The sequence below is a fragment of the Gorilla gorilla genome, chromosome 4, assembly GCF_029281585.2.
Source record: "Gorilla gorilla gorilla isolate KB3781 chromosome 4, NHGRI_mGorGor1-v2.1_pri, whole genome shotgun sequence".
NCBI lineage: Eukaryota > Metazoa > Chordata > Mammalia > Primates > Hominidae > Gorilla > Gorilla gorilla.
Genome location: NC_073228.2, coordinates 136,254,853 through 136,280,594, shown reverse-complemented (window position 1 = coordinate 136,280,594; position 25,742 = coordinate 136,254,853). Strand labels below are relative to the sequence as shown.

Genomic DNA, 25,742 nt, shown 5'->3' with positions numbered 1-25,742 from the left:
GTCCAGATGCCCTTTCCACATTTTCGTCTGTAACAAGCCATTTTGTTCATGCAGATGTAAAAATTTAACTTCACGATTAACGATCCTAGCCTAGGATTAAATATTCCCCACAGATTAGTTATTTCCGTGCAGAGTTTATTCAGAAGCTAACTGGAAAAAAAAAAAAAAAAGCAGCGAGGTGATTCTAAAGCAGCAATGTTCCATAGGATAAGGAGCTACATTTGTTATGTTAACTTTTCTGGTAGCCATGTTAATAAAATTGCCAGATTTAGCAAATAAAAATATAGGACTCCTAGTTAAATTTGAATTTCAGATATAGAATGAATAATTTTTAAATATTATGTCCCAAGCAGGAATATATAAAATAAAAATGTAACTGGTTGTCCTGTATTTTATCTGGCAATGCTGCATATTTAAAAAGTAAAAATAAAAGATGAAATTAACTTTAATGGTATATTTAATCAAGTATATCCAGAACATGATCATTTCATCATATAATCAATATAGAAATTATTGATATTTTACATTGTTATATGTAAATCATTGATCTTTTTTTCCCTCTTCATACTAAATCTTAAGAATTCAGTGTGTTTCACAGGTTCTCAGGATTTGAAAAAAAAAAAAAAAGGAATCCAGTGTGTATTTTACAGCACATTTCAATTTGGACTAGCCACACTTTTTATTTTTTAATATTTATTTATTCATTTATTTATTGGAGACACGGTCCCACTGTGTCACCCAGGCTAGAGTGCAGTGGCACAATCATAGCTCACCGCAGCCCTGAACTCCTAAGCTTAAGCTGGGCCTCCTGCCTCAGCCTGCTGAGTAGCTAGGACTACAGGCACATGCCACCGTGCCCAGCTAATTTTTTTATTTTTTTTTATTTTACAGAGACAAGGCATCCCTGTGTTGCCCAGGCTGGTCTCAGACTCCTGGGTTTAAGCAATCCTCCCACCTCAGCCTCCCAAAATGCTGAATTACAGACGTGAGCCACTATGCCTGGCCAGACTCATGTTTTAAGTGCTCAGTAGCCACATGTAGCTATTGGTTATCTTATTGGACAGCACCATTCCTAAGGCCTTTAAGAATTTGGGCTGCTAAACTTAACAATGCAAGATATTCCTTTTTAAAATAGTAGTGGCTTAGTGATAGAAACAGAACTAAGTGTATATTTTTACAATATAATGTGTTGGGTAAAGAATATTTAATAGTCACTATATTATGAGTTGAAAATAAAGCTACAGAAAGGGAACCTAACCTTGCCAGCAGATTTTTAACAAGGAAATCTAAACATTTGCATAAAGCATAATAGACTTAAAAAAATTATGATAAAGATGTTATCACAGGACTTGTTTGTTTCTTTATATTTACTATTCACTATTCTTCCTGAAGATGGATGGTTATATCTTCAGCAACGTACTTAAATCCTTCTAACATCTTATGTGAAGTTATAGTTCTTATCTAGAACTAACTGAAAAAGAAAGCAAAGCTTCTTGAAAATAAACTCCTTTTTTGTGTGCTAAAATATTATTTTAATGCTTCAAAAGAAATGAAAGCTTTTATGAGAAAAATGTTGACCTGTGTCCAGACCAAACAAGATGAAGAAGTCTTATTTTAACATTTGAGAAATATCAGTTGGGCATCAGATAACATTCCTGAAAGGGACTGAAAACAATGCAGTATACTACAAAAGAAGCTGCATATCCTTAGGAAGAAAAGAAACTATTTGTCATAGATGGCTTGTCCACATGCGCAAAGCAGAGAGCAACCTAAGATGGTGCCGTCCAGTTCCAGGTGCACTGTGATTACTATCTGAATGCCATTACTATTTAAATTGCATTTTTTTTTGAGACTGGGTCTCCTTCTGTCACCCAGGCTGGAGTGCAGTGAGGTGGTCTTGGCTCACTGCAGCCTCAACCTCCTGGGCTCAAGCAATCCTCCCACCTGAGCCTTCCAAGTGCCTGGGACTACAGCCACGCGCCGCTACACCCAGCTAATTTTTTTGTGTTTTTGGTAGAGACAGGGTTTTGCCATTTTGGCCAAGCTGGTCTCAAATTCCTGACCTCAAGTGATCCCCCCGTCTTGGCCTCCCAAAATACTGGGATTATAGGTATGAGCTACCATGCCCAGCCTTAAATTTCATCTTTTAAAAGAGAAAGAGAGCTTAGAATCTGAATCAGTTACCTGAGGCCCTTTATCCTGCAATATTCTGAATTGGGATGTTCCTATTTTACATATTAAAAAATGTAAAACTGATTTATATGGTAGATAACCCTACAGTTCAGGGCTAGAACTTTAGATTAAATGCATTCATACCCTGGCAGATGTGGTAGCTTGCCTCCAAGATGGCACCCAATGAATGATCCCTGTACCAGGATTGGTCTATGTGACCAAAAGCATACAGCATTAGTGATGATACTTATATCACTTGGGTAATTACATTATAAAAGATGTCCATCATGAGTGTTCTTTTCTCTTTCTCTTGCTCAGAGACAAGCAAGCTGTCATGTTATAAGCAGCCCTTTGAGGGGTCCATGTGATGTCAAGGAATGAAGTCTCTAGCCAACATTTAATGAGGAGCTGAGGCCCACCAACAATCTTGAGTGAGCTTGGAAGTAGCTCCTTCAGCATCAGTTGGGTGTCGAGATGACTACTGACAGCTTGACTGCAACTTCATGAGAGTCTTCTGGACCAGAACCACTCAGTTAAGTGGCTCCCAGATTCCTGATCCTCAGAAACTCTGAGAAATAATGAATGTTGGTTGTTTTAAAATGGTAAATTTTGAGGTATTACGTTATGTGGCAATAGATAACTAATATATAAATTATTTGAATCAAACAATACATTAAATTAAAGCTCAGAAGAATAAACATCTGTAATTCCTTAATTTGTTTTCCCTTCTATTCTACAGAATAGAATTTTACAGATGAACCTTGTAGTTACTTGTGCAATGAGAGACAGTATGTTGTATTGATTAAGTGCATAGCCTCTGGATGTATGATAGAAGAAAGACCAATATTCAATTGCTTTCTTCTTCAATTCCAAGCTTGTGAGCTTGAGCAAATTTTAAAAGTGTTTTAAGCCTCAGTTTCCTGGGATGGTAGTGCTTAGCTCAAGCTCCTAGCATATATTAACTACAAACTAAATATTAGCTATAATTATTAGTTTTACTTTGATTATTGACTCTAAATAAATACCTTAAGAACTTTGTGTTCTCCACAGATTTGGATATGTCTGGACATTATGTAGGCTGGAGTAGTCAGCAATTACTTGCTTGAGGAAGGGAAGGCCTCCTGCTTTAAGAAAAGAATAGGCTGGGTGCTGTGGCTCATACTTGTAATCCCAGCATTTTGGGAGGCTGAGGAGGGCGGATCACCTGAGGTCAGGAGTTTGAGACCAGCCTAAGCAACATGGTGAAACCCTGTCTCTACTAAAAGTACAAAAATTAGCCAAGTGTGGTGGCACGCGCCTGTAGTCCCAGCTACTCAGGAGGCTGAGGTGAGAGGATTGCCTGAGCCTGGGAGGTGGAGGTTGCAGTGAGCCGAGATCGCGCCACTGCACTCCAGCCTGGGCAACAGAGCAAGACTCCGTCTCAAAAAAAAGAAAGAAAGAAAGAAAGAAAAGAGTAGAAGGCCCAAGCTTAGTCCAATATTATAGCTTCAGCATCAGAGTAGAGAATGATTCAGAGCGTCTGTCCAGTGTCTGCTGTAGATCCCGCAAATCCGTGTTTGGACGCTTCTGGTAAGGAGTGTGTGGCAGATGCACCCGACAGATGCACTTGGCAACAATAACTTATGCATACCTGAAGAATGACCCTATGGTCTAAGAAGAATGTGTGTTCAGAGCTCCGAGCTAAGGAATCTGGGAGTGGCCAACCCAGAGATTTCATTTCTTATCTATGACGAACTTCTGAACTGCTCCCACCCCCAGCCCATCCTGTAGAATGCAGGCCCTACGAGGCGATCAAAGCCCTTTGTTTTAGTTTAAATGAAGGTTGCCTGGTGGAGGTTGCTAGGGGAAAGGTGTTAAGTAAAAATGTTATATAAACTGCATGGTGTTTTTTGTTTGTTTTTGTTTTTTTGAGACAAGAGTTTTTGCTCTTGTTGCCCAGGCTGGAGTGCAATGGTACAATCTCGGCTCACTGCAACCTCCGCCTCCTGGGTTCAAGTGATTCTCCTGTCTCAGCCTCCCAAGTAGCTGGGATTACAGGTGCCCACCACCAGGCCCGGCTAATTTTTTGTATTTAGTAGAGTCAGGGTTTCCCCATGTTGGTCAGCCTGGTCTCAAACTCCTGACTTCAGGTGATCCACCTGCCTCAGCCTCCCAACGCGCTGGGATTACAGGTATGAGCCACCACGCCTGGCCAATTGCATGCTTTTTACAAGGAGTTTTGGTTCTCCTGCCCAGCCCACTGCCACTGGACTGCCCTGTATTGTAAGTCCCCTCAATAAACCTTATGTCTCAGTTTCTGGTTCTAGGTCTCTTCTTCAGCTTCTTGAACATGGTGCCATCCCTACTGAAGTCAGTGGGGTCTGACATGACTAGGGGAACTTGAACAAAATCTGAAATAGCTATTTTTTTCTTGCCAAAATCCCTGTAAGACATTATTTGCCTCAGCCCCAGAACATTGAATTATATGACCCAAGAGTGGAGAAACAGAGAAGTCTGTCTATGTCATCAGACAACATCCCAAGTGGGATGTCATCACCCCAATGCATATTGGCATTTGGGCAGAGTAGAGCAGCATCAGCCTAGCAAGACTTGGCACAGTTCTGTTGGATTGCACAATAGAATGAGAAATCACATTTCTGCTGTTATGTGATTCTGCATTTCAACTCCAGTTTGTTTGGCCTGGACAGATAGGTAACTAGCCATGAAGACAATGGACCTTGAAACATTCCGAAGACTAGAAAAAGTATGTAATAAAATACTTTGAACAACTGTTTAAGGACTTAAATGTCCAGACTGTTTCTTTAGATGAGTGTAATTTCCAATGTGAAACCCCACAATTTGGCTTCAAGAGGTACAGGACAGTTTTTGAATTCCACAGAAAAAATTTTGCATTGCAACAAACTTGACCATCCTATTTGTGGTAGTAGAAATGTAAATTCATTCCCTTCAGAGATACCTGCAAAAATGAAATGTGAAATATTCTGCTTGCATTTTAAAGACTGGTTATTGCATTCTAGAATAGATGGAAAAGACATTAGTGAGGGCCAATATAGAAATATGAGTTTTCCCAAAAGACTTTTATGTATATATATGACATGGCAGGAAAATTGGGTCACTAGTGGTTTTTACTTCTTTGTTCATTTGGCAAACATATGAATAGACTGATGTGTGCCAAACACTGTTCCGAGTTCTGGGAACTGAGGAAAGAAACAAGCTATCTGTTTTCATGGAGCTCGTATTTTACTTGGAGGATGGAGAGGCTGACAATAAACTTGTACAAATAAGTACAAACTTCAAGTAGTGGTAATTGCCAAGGTGAAAGAAAAGAGAGTAATGGTATAGAATGACAGTCATTGGGTAGCTGCTTTAGATGAATGGTAAGTGAATATGTTTCTGAGAAAGTGATATCTGAGCTGAGAGGCAAAGGACGAGAAGGAATCTGTCATGTGAAGATCCGGGAAGCAGGTGTACTAAGCAGAAGAGCAGCAAGTACAAAGACTGAGGTAAGAGAAGTGCTCGGGGTGACTAAGTAACAGAGAGAAGACCAGCGTGACTAGAACATAGTGATCAAAGTGAGTAATGTTGGAACATAAGTCAGAGACATTGGAAGGAGGCCAGTTTTTATGGAAGCCAAATTGTCTAGTGCCTTGTAGATAGTGGCAAGGAGTTTGGATTTTATTCTAGATGCAACACTACCAGAATATTTTTTCTTTTTTGAGACAGGGTCTCACTGTCACCCAGGCTGGAGTGCAGTGGCATGATCTTGACTCTCTGCAACTTCTGCCTCCTGGGCTTAAGTGATCCTCACACCTCATCCTCCCCAGAAGCTAGGACTACACGCACCACACCTGGCTAATTTTTGTATTTTTTGTAGAGATGGGATTTTGCCATGTTGCCCAGGCTGGTCTTGAACGCTGCCCACTTTGGCCTCCCAGAGTGCTAGGATTATAGGCGTGGGCCACCGTGCCTGGCCTATCAGAGTATTTTCAGGCAGAGAAAAGCATAAGGTCTTACTTCTAGCATAAAAGGAACGTTCTGGCTGCTATATAGAGAAGGGACTGTAGAGGACAAGAATGAAAGCAGGTTGACTGATTAGAAAGCATTGCAGCATTATAGGCAAGAGCTTATGATGGCCTGAACTAGAGTGGTAACTGTGGAAGAGATAAATGGATGAATTCAGAATATTTTTGGAGGAAAAAGGTGACATGATTTACTATTGGATGTGGGCATGAGGGAAGGAAATTAAGGATGACTCCTGGATTTTTAGCCTGAGCAACTTTATAGCTTTTCATGTTTGTTTTTGAAATGGGGAGATTTGATGGGGTGGGGGTTTGGGAAATTAAGAGTTTTTTATTTTTATTTTTTGCTTTTTAAAAATTGTGGTGAAATACACATAACATAAAATTTACCATTTTAACCACTCTTAAGGGCATTAAGTACATTCACATTGTGCAACCATCACCATCATCCATCTGTAGAGAACTGTTTTCATCTTGCAAAATTGAAACTCTGTACCTATTAAACACTAACTCCCCACTCCCCTCCTTACCCTAGCCCCGAAAACCATTCTATAATACAGAAGTCTCTATGAATTTGACCACTCTCATATAAGTGGAATCACATAGTATTTGTCCTTTTTTGACTCACTTTTATTGTCACTTAGCATAATGTCTTCAAGGTTCATCCATGTTGTAGCATATGTCAGAATTTCCTTCCTTTTTAAGACTGAATAATATGCCGTTATATATGTATACTACATTTTGTTTACCCATTCATCCACTGATGGACACTTGGGTTGCTTCCATCTTTTGCCTATTGTGACTAATGCCGCTGTGAACATGTATGTACAAGTATCTATTTGAGTACTTGCTTTTAATTCTTTGGGTATATACCCAGAAGTGGAATTGCTGGATCATGTGGTAATTCTATGTTTAATTTTTTTAAGGAATTGCCATACTGTTTTCCCCGGTAGCTGTACCATTTTACATTCCCACCAACAGTGCACAAGAGTTCCAGTTTCTCCACGTCCTTGCCAATACTTGTTATTTTCTGTGGTTTTGCTGTTGTTGTTGTTTTGTTTGTTTGTTTTTGTTTTTTTACAGAAGCTATCCTAGTGGGTATAAAGTGGTATTTCATTGTGGTTTTATTTGCATTTCCCTAATGATTAATTATGTTGAGCATCTTTTCATGTGCTTATTGGCAATTTATATATTTTCTTTGGAGAAATGTCTGCTCAACTCTTTTGCCCATTTTAAAATCAGGTTTTTTGTTGTTGTTGTTGAATTGTAGGAGTTCTTTACATATTTGGGATATGAACCACTTATCAGATACATGATTTGCAAATATTTTCTCCCATTCTATGCCTTTTCACTATTGATTATATCCTTTTATGCACAGGTTTTACATTTTTGATGTAGCCCAATTTTTCTATTTTTTCTTTTGTTGCCTGTGCAAGAGTTTTATTTTAAATGCAATTTTGGGATGTCTATTAGACATCCAAGTCAAAATGTCAAATAGACAACTGGATATATGAGTCTGAAGGTCATAAAAGAGATCAGAATGAGATATAAATTAGGGAATCATCCACATATAGATGGTATTTAAGGCCATGGGTCTGGACAGAATCACCCAGGAGAGAAGTCACATAGGAACACATAGGTTTCCCTAGGAAATACAGTCATCTTAGAGTAAAATTCCATCGAAGGAGATCAGGAGGTCTTGGCTGAGTTAAATTTGGATAATATAAGTTATTAACTATGTTAATGTGTTCTAAGCTAGATGCCAGGTTAAGGCAGAAATTAGGAGGTCCTGGGCAAGTATCAATTTGCTCTGCTATTGTATTATTACAAGAATAATACTAACAATAGTGCATGACCTCATTTCATCCTCACAATAGCTTTACGCGATTGATATTCTTGTCTTCACTTTACAGGCAAAGAAACAAAAGAGAAGTAAAGTAATTTACCCAGTTGCTATAGTTAGCATGTGGTAGGTCCATATTAGAGGTCTGGTCTGTCTGCGTGATGGTTAATTTTATGAGATAGCAAGTAAAACATTATTTGTGTCTGTGTCTGTGAGGATGTGTTCGGAGAGGTTCACAAGCATTTGAATCAGTAGATGGAGCAAATAAGGTCTGCCCTCACCAGTGTGGGCAGGCATCATCCAATTCACTCAGGACTCCTGCTCACACAGAACAAAAAGGCAGAGGATGTGCCTATAGTTCCAGCTTCTTGGAAGGCTGCGGCAGGAAGATGCTTGGGCCCAGGAGTTTGAGGCCAGCCAGGGCAACATAGCAAGACCTGTCTCTTTAAAAAAATTTTTTCTGGCCGGGTGCGGTGGCTCATGCCTGTGATCCCAGCACTTTGGGAGGCCGAGGCAGGCAGATCATGAGGTCAGGAGATTGAGACCATCCTGGCTAACATGGTGAAACCCCGTCTCTACCAAAAATACAAAAAATTAGCCGGGCGTTGTGGCGGGCGCCTGTAGTACCCGCTACTCGGGAGGCTGAGGCAGGAGAATGGAGTGAACCTGGGAGGCGGAGGTTGCAATGAGTGGAGATCGCACCACTGCACTCCAGCCTGGGCGACAGATCAAGACTCCATGTCAAAAAAAAAAAAATTTTTTTTTAAGGCATAGGAAGGGCAAATTCTCTCATTCTCTCTCTTCTTGAGCTGGGACATCCATTTTCTCCTGCCTTCAGGAAATCAGAGCTCCTTGTTCTTGGATCTCCCGACTCTGGGACTTACACCTTACCCTTTTCCCCTCAGTCTTTCAGACTTGGACTGAATTACACCATCACCTTTCCTGGTTCTCCAGCTTGCAGATAGCATGTCATGGGACTTCTTAGCCTCTGTAATCATATGAGCCAGTTCATATAGTAAATCTCCTCCTATTGATCTATACCTATATGTGTAATCCTATTAGTTGGGTTTCTTTGGAAAACTCTAATACCCCTTTATCCACAGTTTTTTTTTCTGCAGTTTCAGTTATCTATGGCCAACTGGGTAAACCAAATAGGTGAGTACGGTACAATAAAATATTTTGAGAGAGAGACGCACATTTGCATGACTTCTATTACAGCATATTGTTATAATCATTCTATTTTATTATTAGCTATTGTTATTCTCTTATTCTGCATAATTTATAAATTAAATTTTATCTTAGGTACATATGTATGTATGTATAGGAAAAAACCTAGTATATATAGTGTTCAGTACTATCTGAGGTTTCAGGAATCCCCTGGTGTTCTTGGATTGTAGCCCCCTGCCTTCAAGCCTGCACTCTCAATTACTGATGCTACATCTCATTACCCTGAAAGATGAAATCTAGCCCTGAGCCCTTACCAACTGGCTGCATTAGATCATTTTAGATCTCCATGTAACCGCAGTCACATTTGTTTGTGGTGAATGGTCCAGGAGAGATGGTGCTATTCCTGCCACCTTCATTAGCCTGGCTTGCACTCTCTTCTGAACACTTGGGTCTTATTAACACTGTGCCAGGTTCTCATATACCCCAAATAAAGAAAAAGAAAGTAGATGGATACAGTGTACATACTAGGCCCAACAGAAGTTATGCTTTTACTCCCTTTCCTCTTCAATTTAGATACTACTATGGTTCTTTGCTTCAGTCTATCTCAGTTCCTTCGTTGTCTTATCATTCCATTCACCTCTACTTCAAGGCCCTAAATCCAACCATTTGGTCACTGTACTCCTACCCTGGGTCACTGGAGGAGATCACACAACCATGTGAGTTGGTGTCTTGACACATTTACATTTCCAATCACAATTGGACCCTCAGCCTACTTGTTACTCTCTCAACCCATGTTTCCTTGCACCCATCAACAGCCCCCCTTCTTTCTTGTATCTTAAGTCAGCATCCTGGATTGAGAGTGAAGAGTAAAATGGTTTGACTTATTGTGAGCTTAGACTTTGCAAGACTAGTAAACAAAAAGACTGGGGTAGTGGCAAGAGTGTGAATGGGCTGGAGGGATCACAAGGTATAAACTGAAAGGGAAAGGAAATGATATCAGGTGAGAGCTGAAGAGTTGGGAGGAAAACAAAGGTCCTAGAGTGAGATGGAGCTGTTGTGACTGATGAGAGGCCCAGGGTGTGTCCTCAGCAGCAAGAGTGTAAAGTATAGGTGAAGGTCAAGTACTGCGAGGCTGAGGTGTAGCACTACTCATCTTCCTGAGCACAAAAGTCACGAGCACCTTGGGCTGGGTGTCAGAGAGCTCACAGAATGTGGATAACCAACCAGGCAGATGTTGGTAACAGCAACCAGGAGGGCACAGCACAAACCTGAGCAGGTCTTTTATGTATGTGAAGGTGAAGGAGTTATGATTTAGAAATGGCAGTGGGAAGCAAGGAGAATGCTGAGAGCCTGCTTAGCTCTTGGCTTCCAAGATCATGGATAGTGCAAAATGAGTAGCCTTCATTTGAGAGACAGAGCCATGAGGCTAGTGGAGTGCTCAGAAGGAAGCCAGATCTCTATCAAGGAAAGGAGATGGAGAGAACAACCAGGGATGTATTTGAAAGAGGAGAGTTGCATGTCTACAATGGAATATGTGTTGCAGAGGACTCAGTCACAGGGAGGACAACTGCAGGAGGGTGAGCTGGAGGGCTCTGCAGGGGCAGGAGCACAGTAGGGCATTAGAATGGGAGTTTTAGATGAGAAGGATTACATTTGCAGTGCTGGAGGAAGATCATCTCAAGGTTCACAAAATCAAGCTTTAAACTTGTCTGTGTCAACAGACGGAGGCATTGGGTGATAGTTCAAATCCCCATAATTTTTTATAATCCTTTCAGCAGTCTGTTAAATATAACCTTGGTGATAAGCTAAGTTACCTCAGCATAGCAAGCTTGGCTTGGTCTAAATCAGGGTAGAGGTGATTGCTGCTCAAAGGAAGTGAGAGAGACACCCAGCTCTGGATTGGAGAACATGACTTTGACCTGGGTTTCAGCCTCCACAGGGCTTAGCCCCAGGGGAGCACTGGGCAAGTTGCTAAGGCCACAAGCAGGAGTTTATAACCAGGCTAGACTAAGCCCACTGATGCAAGAATTGTTTTTTTTTTTTTTTTGAGACAGAGTCTCACTCTGTCACCTGGGCTAGAGTGCAGTGGTGTGATCTTGGCTCACTGCAACCTCCGCTTCCCTGGTTCAAGTGATTCTCCTGCCTCAGCCTCTCAAGTAGCTGGGATTACAGGCACCCGCTACCATGCCTGGCTAAATTTTGTATTTTTTTAGTAGAGACAGGGTTTCACTGTGTTGGCCAGGCTGGTCTTGAGCTCCTGACCTCAAGTGATCCACCTGCCTTGGCCTCCCAAAGGGCTGGGATTACTGGCTTGAGCCACCATGCCCAGCCTGATGCATGAATTTGCATTCTTCATGCTCTTCATCTATGCTTCTGAAGACCTGGCACTTAGTCAACACTCAGTAAGTTTTTATTTTTTAACTGCTTTATGATTATAAAAGTAATATATGAAGCATTTGTAAAGTATGGAAATCTGGAAAAAATAAAACAGAAGTCATCTATAATCTGACCATCCAAACATACCTACTGTTAATACCTTAGTCTGCGTTCTTTCTTTTTTTCCTTTTTTTGAGACGGAGTCTTGCTGTGTTGCCCAGGCTGGAGTACAATGGCATGATTTCGGCTCACTGCAACCTCTGCCTCCCAGGTTCAAGCAGTTCTCCTGCCTCAGCCTCCCAAGTAGCTGGGCTTACAGGCATCCACCACCATGCCCTGCTAATTTTTGTATTTTTAGTAGAGATGGGGTTTCGCCATGTTGGCCAGGCTGGTCTCAAACTCCTGACCTCATGTGATCTGCCCGCCTCAGCCTTCTAAAGTGCTAGGATTACAGGTGTGAGCCAATGCCCCTGGCCTTTTTCTTTTTTTTTTAAGACAGTTTTGCTCTTTTTGCCCAGGCTGTAGTGCAGTGGTGTGATCTTGGCTCACTGCAACCAGGTTCAAGTGATTTTCTTGCCTCAGCCTTCTGAGTAGCTGGGACTACAGACGCCACCATGCCCAGCTAATTTTTTTGTATTTTTAGTAGAGATGGGGGTTTCACCATATTGGCCAGGTTGGTCTCCAACTCCTGACTTTGGGTGATCCACCCACGTTTGCCTCCCAAAGTGTTGGGATTACAGGCATGAACCACTGTGCCCAGCTGAGCCTACTTTCTTCTGGTCTTTTTCTCATGCCTCCCCACCACCACCCCAGCCCCCCGCCATTACATACGTATATATGTTTATTTTTTTTAAAGAGATGAAGTCTTGCTCTGTTGCCCAGGCTGGTAGGCTGATCTCAAACTCCTGGCTTCAGGTGATCCTCCTGGGTTGGCCTCCCAAAGTGCTGTTGTTACAGGCATAAGCCATCACACCTGGCTATTTTTCACGCTTTAAAAACTCACTTTATTCATTCATTTATTCACTCATTCTTTGATTAACACTCATATACTGGTTTTATTTTATTATTTTATACTTTTAGCTACGGGGTCTCACTCTGTGCCCAAGGCTGGAGTGCAGTGGCATGATCATGACTCTGAAACCCCGAACTCGTGGGCTCAAGGGATCCTCCCAACTCAGCCTCCCAAGAAGTTAGGATTACAGGCACATGCTACCACACCCTGCTAATTTTTTTAAATTAATTTTTTTCTTCCTTTTTTTTTTTTGTAGAACCAGTGTGTGTTAGGCCATTCTTGCATTACTATAAAGAAATACCTGAGGACTGGGTAATTTATTAAGAAAAGAGGTTTAATTGACTCACGATTTCACAGGCTGTATAGGAAGTGTGGCACTAGGCATCTGCTCAGCTTCTAGGGAGGCCTCAGGGAGCTTTTACTCACGGTGGAAGGTGAAGGGGGAGCAGGTGTGTCACATGGTAAAGACAGGAGCAAGGTGGGGGGAGGTGCCACACCCTTAAACAACCAGATTTCTCAAGAACTCACTTATTATGGTGGGGACAGCTCCAAGCCATGAGGGATCTGCCCCCATGACCAAAACACCTCCCAGCAGGCCCCACCTCCAACATTAGAGATTACATTTCCACATGCAATTTGGACAGGGATAAATATCCAGACTATATCATTTTGCCCCTGGCCCTCCTAAATCTCATGTCCTTCTCAAGTTGCAAAATACAATCATGCCTTCCCAAGAGTTCCCCAAAGTCTTAACTCATTCCAATGTTAACTCAAAAGCCCAAAATTCAAAGTCTCATCTGAGATAAGGCAAGTCTCTTCCACCTATGAGCCTATAAAATCAAAAACAAGCTATGTACTTCCAAGTTACAATGGGTGTATAGGCATTGGGTAAACATGCCCATTCCAAAAGAGAAATTGGCCAAAAGAAAGGGGCTACAAGCTCCATGCAAATTCAAAACCCAGCAGGGCAATTATTAAATTGTAAAGCTCCAAAGTAATCTTCTTTGACTCCGTGTCCCATATCCAGGGCTCACTGGTGCAAGAAGTGGGCTCCCAAGGCCTTGGGAAGCTTTGCCCCTGTAGTTTGCATAGTACAGCCTCCACAGCTGCTCTTATGGGCTAGAGTTGAGTGCCGTGGCTTTTCCAAGCACAGGGTGCAAGCTGCCAGTGGATCTACCATCCTCAGGTCTGGAGGGTGGTGACCCCCTTCTCACAGCTCCACCAGGCAGTTCCCCAGTAGAGACTGTGTGGGGCCTTCAACCCCACATTTCCCCTCCAAACTGCCCTAGTAGAGGTTCTCTGTGAGGGTTCCACCCCTACAGCAGGCTTCTGCCTGGGTACCCTGGCTTTCTTGTACATCCTCTGAAATCTAGGTAGAGGCTGCCAAGCCTCCTTCACTCTTACAGTCTGCATGCCTGCATGCTTAACACCACATGGAAGCTGCCAAAGCATATGGCTTTTGCCCTTTGGAGCAGCAGCCTGAGCTGTACCTGAGGCCCCTTGAGCCACAGCTGGAGCTGGAACAGCCTGGATGTAGGGAGCACTGTCCCAAGGAGGCTGTGCAGAGCCATGGGGTCCTAGGCCTAGCCCACGAAATGATTCCTCCTAGGTCTCTGGGCCTGTGCCTGTGATGGCAAGGGCTGCCCCTTAGATCTCTGAAATGCCTTCAAGGCCTTTTTCCCATTGTCTTAGCTATTAGTACCTGGCTCTCTTTTAGTTATTCAAATTTCTCTAGCAAGTGGTTGCTCCACAGCCTGCTTGAATTCCTCTACTGAAAATGCTTCTGCTTTCTCTATCACATGGCCAGGCTGCAAATTTTCTAAAGTTTTACACTCTGCTTCCCCTTTAAATATAACTTCTAACTTTAAGTCATTTTTTTGCTCTCACATCTGAGTTAAGCTGTTAGATGCAGCCATGTCACTTCTTGAACACTTTGCTGCTTAGAAATTTCCTCTGCCAGATACCCTAGGTTGTCACTCTGAAGTTCAAACTTCCACAGATCCCTACAGCATGAACAAAGTGCAGCCAAGTTCTTTGCTAGGCCATAATGAGGGTGGCCTTTGCTCCATTTCTAGGTTCCTCATTTCCATCTGAGACCTCATCAGCCACGCCTTCACTTTCCATATCACCATCAGCATTCTGGTTACAACCATTTGACCAGCCAAGTACTATTCTAACTTCTGGGAATACAGAAGTGCTCCTCATGGAACTTACAGTCTAGTGGAGGAAGAAGGACAATAAATGCAACAAAGAAGTAAATTAGTCAGGATGTCAGAGAGTGATAAGTCCCATGGAGAAAAATGAAGCAGGGATGCATAAAATTAGTTCAGAGAGAGAACAGGATACAATTTTAAATAGTGTGGTCAGATAAGGGTTTATTAAGGAGGTGGCATTTGGGCCAAGACACTAAGGAAGTAAGACAGCAAGCTATGTAGATAGCTGGGAAGAGCATTCCTAGGAAGAGGGAACAAGTATCTAATAGAGAAGCATGTCTAGTATGTTCAAAGAATAGCAAAGCCTTGGTAGCCTTAATGAAGAAAGCAATGGAGAGAGTAAGAGATGATGTCAGCGAGCTAAAGGAGGGCATGAAGATTAGAGTAGGGCCCTATAAACTGGGTGACCACTGTCAAATGAAATTAAGGCTGTTGAGGCAGAAATGATTTGATAAAAGTTTATTGGAAGCCAAATGTGAGGATGAACCCAGGAAAACACACCAACAAAGTTGAGAGTGTTCTGGAGTCTGTTACAAGTTGGAAAGTTAGAAGACAGGAGGGGGACTCTTCATACAGGAGTTGTCCTTTTTCACTGGAGGGTACAATACAAAGGTTACAATAATTGGCTACAGATTGCAACATGCAGACTAACATGTCTACATGCAAGACAATCAGTAAAATGTTATGACTCAGAAATAAATCAGTGTCCTTTTCAGTGTCAGTAGGTGGTGCATTGATCAGTACATCAACAATTTGAGGAACTTCTAAGATTCCTTACTCAGGACAAGGTATCGCCATGAATCACAAGACCTTCCCAAGATGGGTTAATTTGGAAGCTATTTACTTTTAAAGTAAACTGTCAAATGTGACCTGTAGGTTATTGCCATATATAATTTGTCATCCAAATTGGGAGACTTCTAGAATGAAAGTTGGAGGTTATTAATCATTAACACTAGGGCTGGTTGCGGTGGCTCACGCTTGTAATCCCAGTACTTTGGGAGGCCAAGGCAGGCAGATCACGAGGTCAGGGGATTGAGACCATCCTGGCCAACATGGTGAAACCCTGTGCTCTACTAAAAAATGCAAAAAAAAAAAAAAAAATTTAGCTGGGCATGGTGGCACATGCCTGTAATCCCAGCTACTCAGAAGGCTGAGGCAGGAGAATTGCTTGAACCAGGGAGTCGGAGGGTGCAGTGAGCTGAGATCATGTCACTGCACTCCAGCCTGGCAACAGAGCGAGACTCTGTCTCAAAAAAAAAAAAAAAAAAAAAAAATTAACACTAGTTCAATGGAGAGAAGCCAGGACTGTGCTGGACAAACTCTGACGTGTAATCATTCTACTTATAGACCATTGTAAGGACTTGGGCTTTTAAAAAATCTGACTGAGATGGGAAGCGATTGGAAGGTTTTGAGCAGAAAAGTAACATGATGTAATTGAGATATCCCTGACTACTATGCTGAGAGTAGATTGAAGGGGCGTAGGAGCAGCCTTAATGAAGAAGGATTGGCTGGGGGCTAACAGAATGCAGGCAAGAAACTGGATTCTGCATATGTTGAAATTATGGCAAAAGACTTTATTGACAGATTGGATGTGGAGTACGAGAGGAAGAGCAGCCAGGAAAATAAAGTTTCCATTTACTGAGTTGGGGAGGACTTCAGGAAGAGCAGATCTGGGATGAAATTAGGAGCACATGTTAAATTTGACATGTTATGTTTGAGACACCTATTATATATCCAAGTGAGGATATCAAGTGGGCAGTTATTATGTGAGCCTGGAGTTCACTTCTCTCTATGTGTTGGTGGTCATCAATGCAGAGATGATATTTAAATCATGAGACTGGATTTTTTAAAAAGGAAGAGGACTGAAGACTAAGTTCTGGGCACTCCAATTTTGGGCAGTAGCGGAGATGAAGAAAAACCAGCACACTAGATGGTAAAGGAGCAGCCAACAAGGTAAGAGGAAAACCAAGCAAGTGTCATTTTTGTTGATTTTTTTGATACAGAGTCTCACTCTGTCACTCAGGCTGGAGTGCAATGACACAATCTCGGCTCAGTATAACCTCTGCCTTCTGGGTCCAAGTGTTTTTCTTGCCTCGGCTTCCCAAGTAGCTGGGACTAGAGGTGTGTGCCACCACGCCTGGCGCAAGTGTCATGTTGTAGAAAGCAGTTCAAGGATGAAAGAGAAATGAGTTTGTCAAATGCCTTGAGAGGTCAGGTAAGATGATGACTATGAATTGACTATTGAATTCAGAAACATGCAGGTCACTGCGGACCTTGATAGAGGTGCTCTGGTGAAAGGTGAGGGCTAAAGCTTAACTGTAGTGGGGCCAAGTGAAAATTGGAAGAACAAAGTTGAAAGTAGCAAGTAGATATAGCAATCTTCCAAGGAGTTTCACTGCTAAGGGACAGGGAGAAATGGGGCAGGAGCTGACAGCAGAAACTGGGTCAAGAGAGAGCTTTTACAGCCTGTTTGCATACTGAATGGGAAAGATCCAGTAGAGAGGGAAAAGATTTATGATGGGGGAGTCAGGAGAATTGCTAGAGCAACATGTGCTCCTAATTTCATCCCAAATCTGCTCTTCCTGAAGTCCTCCCCAACTCAGTAATTGGAAACTTTATTTTCCTGGCTGCTCTTCCTCTCGTACTCCACATCCAATCTGTCAATAAAGTCTTTTGCCATAATTTCAACATATGTAGAATCCAGTTTCTTGCCTGTATTCTGTTAGCCCCCAGCCAATCCTTCTTCATTAAGGCTGCTCCTACGCCCCTTCAATCTACTCTCAGCATAGTAGTCAGGGCTATCTCAATTACATCATGTTACTTTTCTGCTGTCGGTAAGGGGGTAGGGGGTGGGGGAGGGGTAAGAAGTATATAAAGCTGGGGCCGGGCACAGTGGCTCACACCTGTAATCCCAGCACTTTGGGAGGCTGAGGCAGGCCAATCACTTGAGCCCAGGAGTTCAATACTAGCCTGGCCAACATGGCAAAACCCTGTCTCTACTAAAAATACAAAAATTAGCTGGGTATGGTGGTGCATGCCTGTAATCCTAGCTACTTGGGAGGCTGAGGCATGAGAATCGTTTGAACCTGGGAGGCAGAGGTTGCAGTGAGCCACTGCACTCCAGCGGGGAGGAGAGACCATTCAGGAGAAACGGGAGAAAAGACAGAGGGTGTGGGTACAGATGGAGTTAGGCTGGTGGATTATGCTGCTTGTAGAGGTTCTCTCCGTTGCTTCTATTTTCTAGGTGAAATAGGAAGCCAAGGCACAGCTGAGGGTGAGCATGGGGGAGGAGGTGATGGAGTTCTGAAGAGAAAGAAGGTCTTCCAGGATAGAGAATGAACCAGGGCAATTAGGATCCTCTTGAAGTCACTGATGGTCAGTTTAAAGTGAAACCAGTCAGATGGAATATATTTTCCATCTACATTTGGCTATGCAGGTGCTAGCAAGAAGTAGGAGGGAGGTTAGATTTAACCAGCTTTATAGTTTCCCCCAAAAGCAAGGCAGATAAGAAAGGGGGCAAGGAAGATGATTATGATGATTAAGCATGGAATTTAAGCTGGCCAAGAAGGGGTGTGAAGACATGAGTAAGATGAGAGATAGCAAAAACGTGGACATCTTTGCCAGGTATGGAGCCGAACACAGTATGCATTGTCTCATGTAATCCCCACCCAAATGGAATTGTTATCATCCCTCTTTACAGATGAAGAAGCTGAGTTTTAGGGAAGACTGTAACTTGCTCAAAGTCACACAGCTGATAGAGAAGTGACACACCCAGCATCAGGTCCTGGAACACTTGTCTCCAAAGGCTATGTACTTAGCCCTATTTGCTTTAACTGGAGTATTAGTAGGCATTAAAAAAATTGATGCATATGTACAAAGGATGGTAATTTTGTCCAGTATGTTTTTGTTAATACTTTTCCAACTTGAGTTAATTTTAAGATTTTCTGTTGTACAGAATTCTTTAAAAGTTTATAGTAAAATCTATTTATCTTCAATTTCCTATTCATCTTAAAATTAAATGTCACCTATATTTTCTTCTAGCTTTTGATTTATTTACTCTTGGCTCTATTTTATTTACATTTATTACATTTGGCTCTTTAGTTGATCAGGAATTAATTTGGTATGTGGTTTATGGTGGGATACTATTTATTCCCCCAGTTTTTCTATTTTTACCAGTTTTTCAGCTTGTCAATTGTCCCAGCACCAGTCTTCAACAATGTATCATTTTCTTGATAATTTATAATTCATCTTTATCATATGTTACAATTTTTTCAACACTTGGGTTTGTTTCTGCGATACCTCTTCTGTTTCGTTTGATTGATTTATCTTTCGTGTGTGTGTGTGTGTGTGTGTGTGTGTGTGTGTGTGTGTGTTTTCCAGGAAACCCAGAGTAGTCATTGTGTGTTTTTATATATGTAAGAGAACATTTCCCCTTATCACTGATCTTTTTCAAAAATTTCTTAAACATATTACATATTTGTTTTTTCAGATGCTCTTTACAATTATTTTTTAACTTCTTAAAATATCTCATTGAGGATTCCGTTCCAAGATGGCCAAATAGGAACAGCTCTGGTCTGCAGCTCCCAGTGTGATCGACGCAGAAGATGGATGATTTCTCCATTTCCAACTGAGGTACCTGGTTCATCTTACTAGGACTGGTTGGACAGTGGGTGCAGCCCACGGAGGGTGAGCCGAAGCAGGGCAGGGCATCGCCTCACCTGGGAAGTGCAAGGAGTCAGGGGATTTTCTTTTCCTAGCCAAGGGAAGCTGTGACAGATGGTACCTGGAAAAACGGGACACTCCTGCCCAAATACTGCACTTTTCCAAAGTCTTAGCAAATGGCATACCAGGAGATTATATCCTGTGCATGGCTCGACAGATCCTATGCCCATGGAGCCTTGCTCACTGCTAGTGCAACAGTCTGAGATTGACCTGCAAGGCAGCAACCTGGCATGGGGAGGGGCATCTGCCATTGCTGAGGCTTGAGTAGGTAAACAAAGTGGCTGTGGAAGCTTGAACTGGGTGGAGCCCACCACAGCTCAGCAAGGCTGACTGCCTCTGTAGTCTCCACCTCTGGGGAAGGGCATAGCTGAACAAAAAGCAGCAGAAACTTCTGCAGACTTAAACATCCCTGTCTGACAGCTCTGAAGAGAGCAGTGGTTCTCCCAGGATGGTGTTTTAGCTTGGAGAACAGACAGACTGCCTCCTCAAGTGGGTCCCTGACCCCCATGTAGCCTAACTGGGAGACACCTCCCAGTAGCCGACTGACACCTCATACAGGCAGGTGCCCCTCTGGGATGAAGCTTCCAGAGGAAGGATCACTCAGCAATATTTGCTGTTCTGCAGTATTTGATGTTCTGCAGCCTCTGATGGTGATACCCAGGCAAACAGGTCTGGAGTAGACCTCCAGCAAACTCCAACAGACCTGCAGCTGAGGGACCTCACTGTTAGAAGGAAAACTAACAAACAGAAAGGAATAGCATCAACATCAACAAAAAGGACATCCACACCAAAACCCCATCTGTAAGTTACCAACATCAAAGACCAAAGGTAGATAAAACCACAAAGATGGGGAGAAACCAGAGCAGAAAAGTGGAAAATTCCAAAAACCAGAGCACCTCTTCTCCTCCAAAGGATCACAACTCCTTGCCAGCAATGGAACAAAGCTGGGTGGAGAATGACTTTGATGAGCTGACAGAAGTAGACTTCAGAAGGTCAGTAATAATAAACTTCTCCCAGCTAAAGGAGGATGTTCTAACCCATCGCAAGGAAGCTAAAAACCTTGAAAAAAGATTAGATGAATGGCTAACTAGAATAAACAGTGTAGAGAAGACCTTAAATGACCTGATGGAGCTGAAAACCATGGCACGAGAACTTTGTGACGCATGCACAAGCTTCAATAGCCGATTCAATCAAGTGGAAGAAAGGGTATCAGTGATTGAAGATCAAATTAATGAAATAACTCAAGAAGATTAGAGAAAAAAGAGTAAAAGGGAACGAAAAAAGCCTCCAAGAAATATGGGACTATGTGAAAAGACCAAATCTACATTTGATTGGTGTACCTGAAAATGACAGGGAGAATGGAACCAAGTTGGAAAACACTCTTCAGGATATTATCAAGGAGAACTTCCCCAACTTAGCAAAGCAGGCCAACATTCAAATTCAGGATATACAGAGAATGCCGCAAAGATACTCCTCAAGAAGAGCAACCCCAAGACACATAATTGGCAGATTCACCAAGGTTGAAATGAAGGAAAAAATGTTAAGCGCAGCCAGAGAGAAAGGTCGGGTTACACACAAAGGGAAGCCCATCAGACTAACAGCAGATCTCTCGGCAGAAACCCTACAAGCCAGAAGAGAGTGGGGGCCAATATTAAACATTCTTAAAGAAAAGAATTTTCAACCCAGAATTTCATATCCAGCCAAACTAAGCTTCATAAGTAAAGAATAAAATCCTTTCCAGACAAGCAAATGCTGAGAGATTTTGTCACCACCAGGCCTCCCTTACAAGAGCTCCTGAAGGAAGCACTAAACATGGAAAGGAAAAACCGGTACCAGCCACTGCAAAAATATGCCAAATTGTAAAGACCATCGATGCTATGAAGAAACTGCATGAACTAACAAGCAAAATAACCAGCTAACATCATAATGACAGGATCAAATTCACACATAACAATATTAACCTTAAATGTAAATGGGCTAAATGCCCCAATTAAAAGACACAGACTGGCAAATTGGATAAAGAGTCAAGACCCATCAGTGTGCTGTATTCAGGAGACCCATCTCACGTGCAGAGACACACATAGGCTCAAAATAAAGGGATGGAGGAAGATCTACCAAGCAAATGGAAAGCAGAAAAAAGCAGGGGTTGCAATCCTAGTCTCTGATTAAACAGACTTTAAACCAACAAAGATCAAAAGGGACAAAGAAGGCCATTACATAATGGTAAAGGGATCAATTCAACAAGAAGAGCTAACTATCCTAAATATATATGCACCCAATACAGGAACACCCAGATTCATAAAACAAGTCCTTAGAGACCTACAAAGAAACTTAGACTCCCACACAATAATAATGGGAGACTTTAACACCCCACTGTCAATATTAGACAGATCAATGAGACAGAAGATTAACAAGGATATACAGGACTTGAACTCAGATCTGCACCAAGCAGACTTAATAGACATCTACAGACCTCTCCACCCCAAATGAACAGAGTATACATTCTTCTCAGCACCACATCACACTTATTCCAAAATTGACCACATAGTTGGAAGTAAAGCACTCCTTAGCACGTGTAAAAGAACAGAAATCACAACAAACTGTGTCTCAGACCACAGTGCAATCAAATTAGAACTCAGGATTAAGAAACTCACTCAAAACTGCACAACTGCATGGAAACTGAACAACCTGCTCCTGAATGACTACTGGGTAAATAACGAAATGAAGGCAGAAATAAAGACGTTCTTTGAAAACAATGAGAGCAAAGACACAATGTGCCAGAATCTCTGGAACACACTTAAAGCACTGTATATAGGGAAATTTATAGCACTAAATACCCACAAGAGAAAGCAGGAAAGATCAAAATCGACACCCTAACATCACAATGAAAAGAACTAGAGAAGCAAGAGCAAACAAATTCAAAAGCTAGCAGAAGGCAAGAAATAACTAAGATCAGAGCAGAACTGAAAGAGATAGAGACACAAAAACTCTTCAAAAAAATCAATGAATCCAGGAGCTCGTTTTTTGAAAAGATCAACAAAATTGATAGACTGTTAGCAAGACTAATAAAGAAGAAAAGAGAGAAGAATCAAATCGATGGTATAAAAAATGATAAAGGGGATATCACCACCAATCCCACAGAAATACAAACTACCATCAGAGAATACTATAAACACCTCTACACAAATAAACTAGAAAATCTAGAAGAAATGGATAAATTCCTGGACACATACAGCCTCCCAAGACTAAACCAGGAAGAAGTTGAATCTCTGATTAGACCAATAACAGGCTCTGAAATTGAGGCAGTAATTAATAGCCCACCAACCAAAAAAAGTCCAGGACCAGACAGATTCACAGCCAAATTCTACCAGAGGTACAGAGGAGCTGGTACCATTCTTTCTGAAACTATTCCTAGCAATAGAAAAGAGGGAATCCTCCCTAATTCATTTTATGAGGCCAGCATCATCCTGATACCAAAGCCTGGCAGAGACACAACAAAAAAAAGAGAATTTTATACCAATATCCCTGATGAACATCGATGCAAAAATCCTCAATAAAATACTGGCAAACCGAATCCAGTAGCACATCAAAAAGCTTCTCCACCATGATCAAGTGGGCTTCATCCCTGGGATGCAAGGCTGTTTCAACATATGCAAATCAATAAACATAATCCATCACAGAAACAGAACCAATGACAAAAACCGCTTGATTATCTCAATAGATGCAGAAAAGGCCATCGACACAATTCAAAAGCCCTTCATGCTAAAAACTCTCAATAAACTAGGTATTGATAGAATGTTTCTCAAAATAATAAGAGCTATATATGAAAAACCCACAGCCAATATCATGTGGAATGGGCTAAAGCTGTTGACCTGATAGATATGGGTTCAAGAGGACACAGCTGAATACTGTGCTTAGGAAAAGAACAGTTTCAAAGGCTTTCCAGATTGTCAGATTTGATGATATCCTCCTTGGTGCACACCTCTCTTGGCTATGGGGCACATAAACCACCTCTACCAATCTAACTGGTTTGTGCAGTTTTTCTGATTTTGTATCTACCGGCAAAATATATCTTAAGCCATTTTTAGGAAACAGGAGGTTTAGTCACGTGCTCAACAAAAGCACAACAAATGGGGAGCATTTAATGGTGTAAGGGCTGTGAGGTGTAGCTGCTGAAACTGTAGCTAGGAGCTGCCTTGCTGCCTTCTTGCAGGCAGATTGGCCAGATGAGCCAGGCTAAAATACAATTAATATCTACCATTGTGGTTTAATATGAAATATGGATACCTGGTCTTTGTCTCAGTTCTTGTCATAGAGTTCCCCAAACCTTTAGAACTTCCTGAGCGGTAGGAATATCTCATTAGTCATAATGAGCCCCTTTGATTCGATAACTCCTGAGTTTATGCTAATGAGGTTACTTAATGTGGGGCCCTAGATATTCTTAGGATGGGGCTAGTTCCCGGAAAGACCAGGTCATTTGAGGATTAGAGGGTTGGAACTTTTAGCTCTACCCACTGATCTCTGGGTGGGGAAGGTGCTGGAGATCAAGCTCTCTAAAAACTCTTCAACAACAAGATTTGAGGAGCTTCCAGTAAATGCGTCCACCCTGGGAGGGCACTGCACCCCAGTTTCACTGGGACAGAAGCTCTTGCACTTGGAATCTTTCCAGACTTAGCCCTACATGCTGCTTCATCTGGCTGTTCATCTGTATCCTTTATAATAAATTGGCAAATGTAAAGGTTTAGCTGAATTTGGTGAGCCTTTATAGAAAATTAATTGAACCTAAGAAGGGGGCTGTAGAAAACCTGGTTTGTAGTTGGTAGGTCAGAGGTGCGTGTGGCTTGGATGTTCGAATGGCATCTGAAGAGGGACAGAGCACACAACCTGTGGGATCTGACACTATCTCCCCGCAGATAGGGTCAGAGCTTAATTCTATTAGAGAACACCCCATTGGTATCTGCTGGAGAATTACTTGGTGTATGAGAAGCCCCCCACCACATCTGGTCACAGAAGTATTGTGGGTTGAGTGTGACAGTACAGGGTAAAAAGTGGTTTGTTTTTTCCTCTAACAGTGATCACTCCCTCTCAAAGGAGTGTGGAAGGTTTTCTGGATAGGAATACTGCATATAATCATTTGGTTCACTTCAGAAACTACTATAATTTTGAATGTGCTGGTTCACTTCCACATGTACAAACACACACACACACACACACACACATTGTTGTCACCTAATATTTGCGTTAATACAATGATGTTATTTTTATTTGGATAGTATTTGTATGATTGGAAATGAGTGTTAATCTTTATATGTATTTTACCAGTCCTTGACTAACATGTTTTCAAGACATCTTACCAATCCATTTCATTGAATTAATGAGTAAGGAGACTCTCTAGAAATGGTTGGTTTGTAAAGCAAGGACATTATCTGGAAGAATCATCCAGAGTTTACTGTATGACGAGCATTTCTTGATAGCAAGGTTCATTTTGGTGTCAATCGTTACAGTCAGTCCATTTCAGTGGGAACAACGAATTTCTCCACAGGGTCTTATTTTTCTGTTTTTCACTTCACCAAATGGGGTAGATATTTTTTCAGAATGCAGTTATTAGAACCTTGGGATTTTCTTCTGTCTCCATTGAGTCTCTTGTTTTTTTCCCAGATCTGAACCTGAAAATAAAATAGATGCTAAGGAAAATTAAATATTCAAGACTTTCCTCCTCAAAATGCTCCAAATTGACATTGAAAAATATTTCTCCCATCAATGAACAAGTAACTATTTGAACTCTAATGAGAACCTCATGGTGTAGATCTAATATTTTATGCTTTTAAACATCTGAGGCCACTTTCTTAATTAAGCATAGAAGCCAGAATTTAAACTCTTTCACAATTTTCCCAAGCAAAGGATAGAGAGGGAGGCATGAAATTCTTGGCAATTAAAGTTGATACTGAAGTAGTTCTATCATTAGAAGAAAACAACTTATCAAAAATGGGCACTTTTTGCTGTAAATGTTCTGTCAGGGATCAGAATTAATTCATATGCAGAGTTACCTTTATCACTTTATCTTTTATAACCTCAAAATAGCCGTATGAAATATCCGATATAGCAGATGGGAATACTGAAGCTTCGTGAATATTAAGTGATATGCCCAAATTTTTGCAGTAGATTTGGGATTTAAAGCCAGGCAGTGTTACTCGAAACTCTAAACTTCTACTAAATAC

At 41.7% G+C, this 25,742-nt stretch overlaps 1 protein-coding gene and 1 long non-coding RNA gene across 2 annotated transcripts in view; one reads left to right on the top strand and one right to left on the bottom strand.

Moving 5' to 3' along the window:
• Positions 1 to 8,737: 8,737 nt before the first annotated feature.
• On the top strand, positions 8,738 to 23,549 carry LOC101136000 (uncharacterized). Its single transcript, XR_008679695.2, has 2 exons — positions 8,738 to 9,189; positions 19,292 to 23,549. It is a non-coding gene; the product is annotated as an uncharacterized lncRNA (long non-coding RNA).
• Positions 23,550 to 24,759: 1,210 nt separating this feature from the next.
• Positions 24,760 to 25,742, bottom strand: part of SLC22A4 (solute carrier family 22 member 4) — a 50,422-nt gene continuing 49,439 nt past the window's right edge. The window contains exon 10 of the mRNA XM_004042466.5: positions 24,760 to 25,190. Within this exon, the coding sequence (XP_004042514.2) occupies positions 25,115 to 25,190 (76 nt within the window). The 3' untranslated portion in view covers positions 24,760 to 25,114. The remainder of the gene's footprint in view (positions 25,191 to 25,742) is intronic.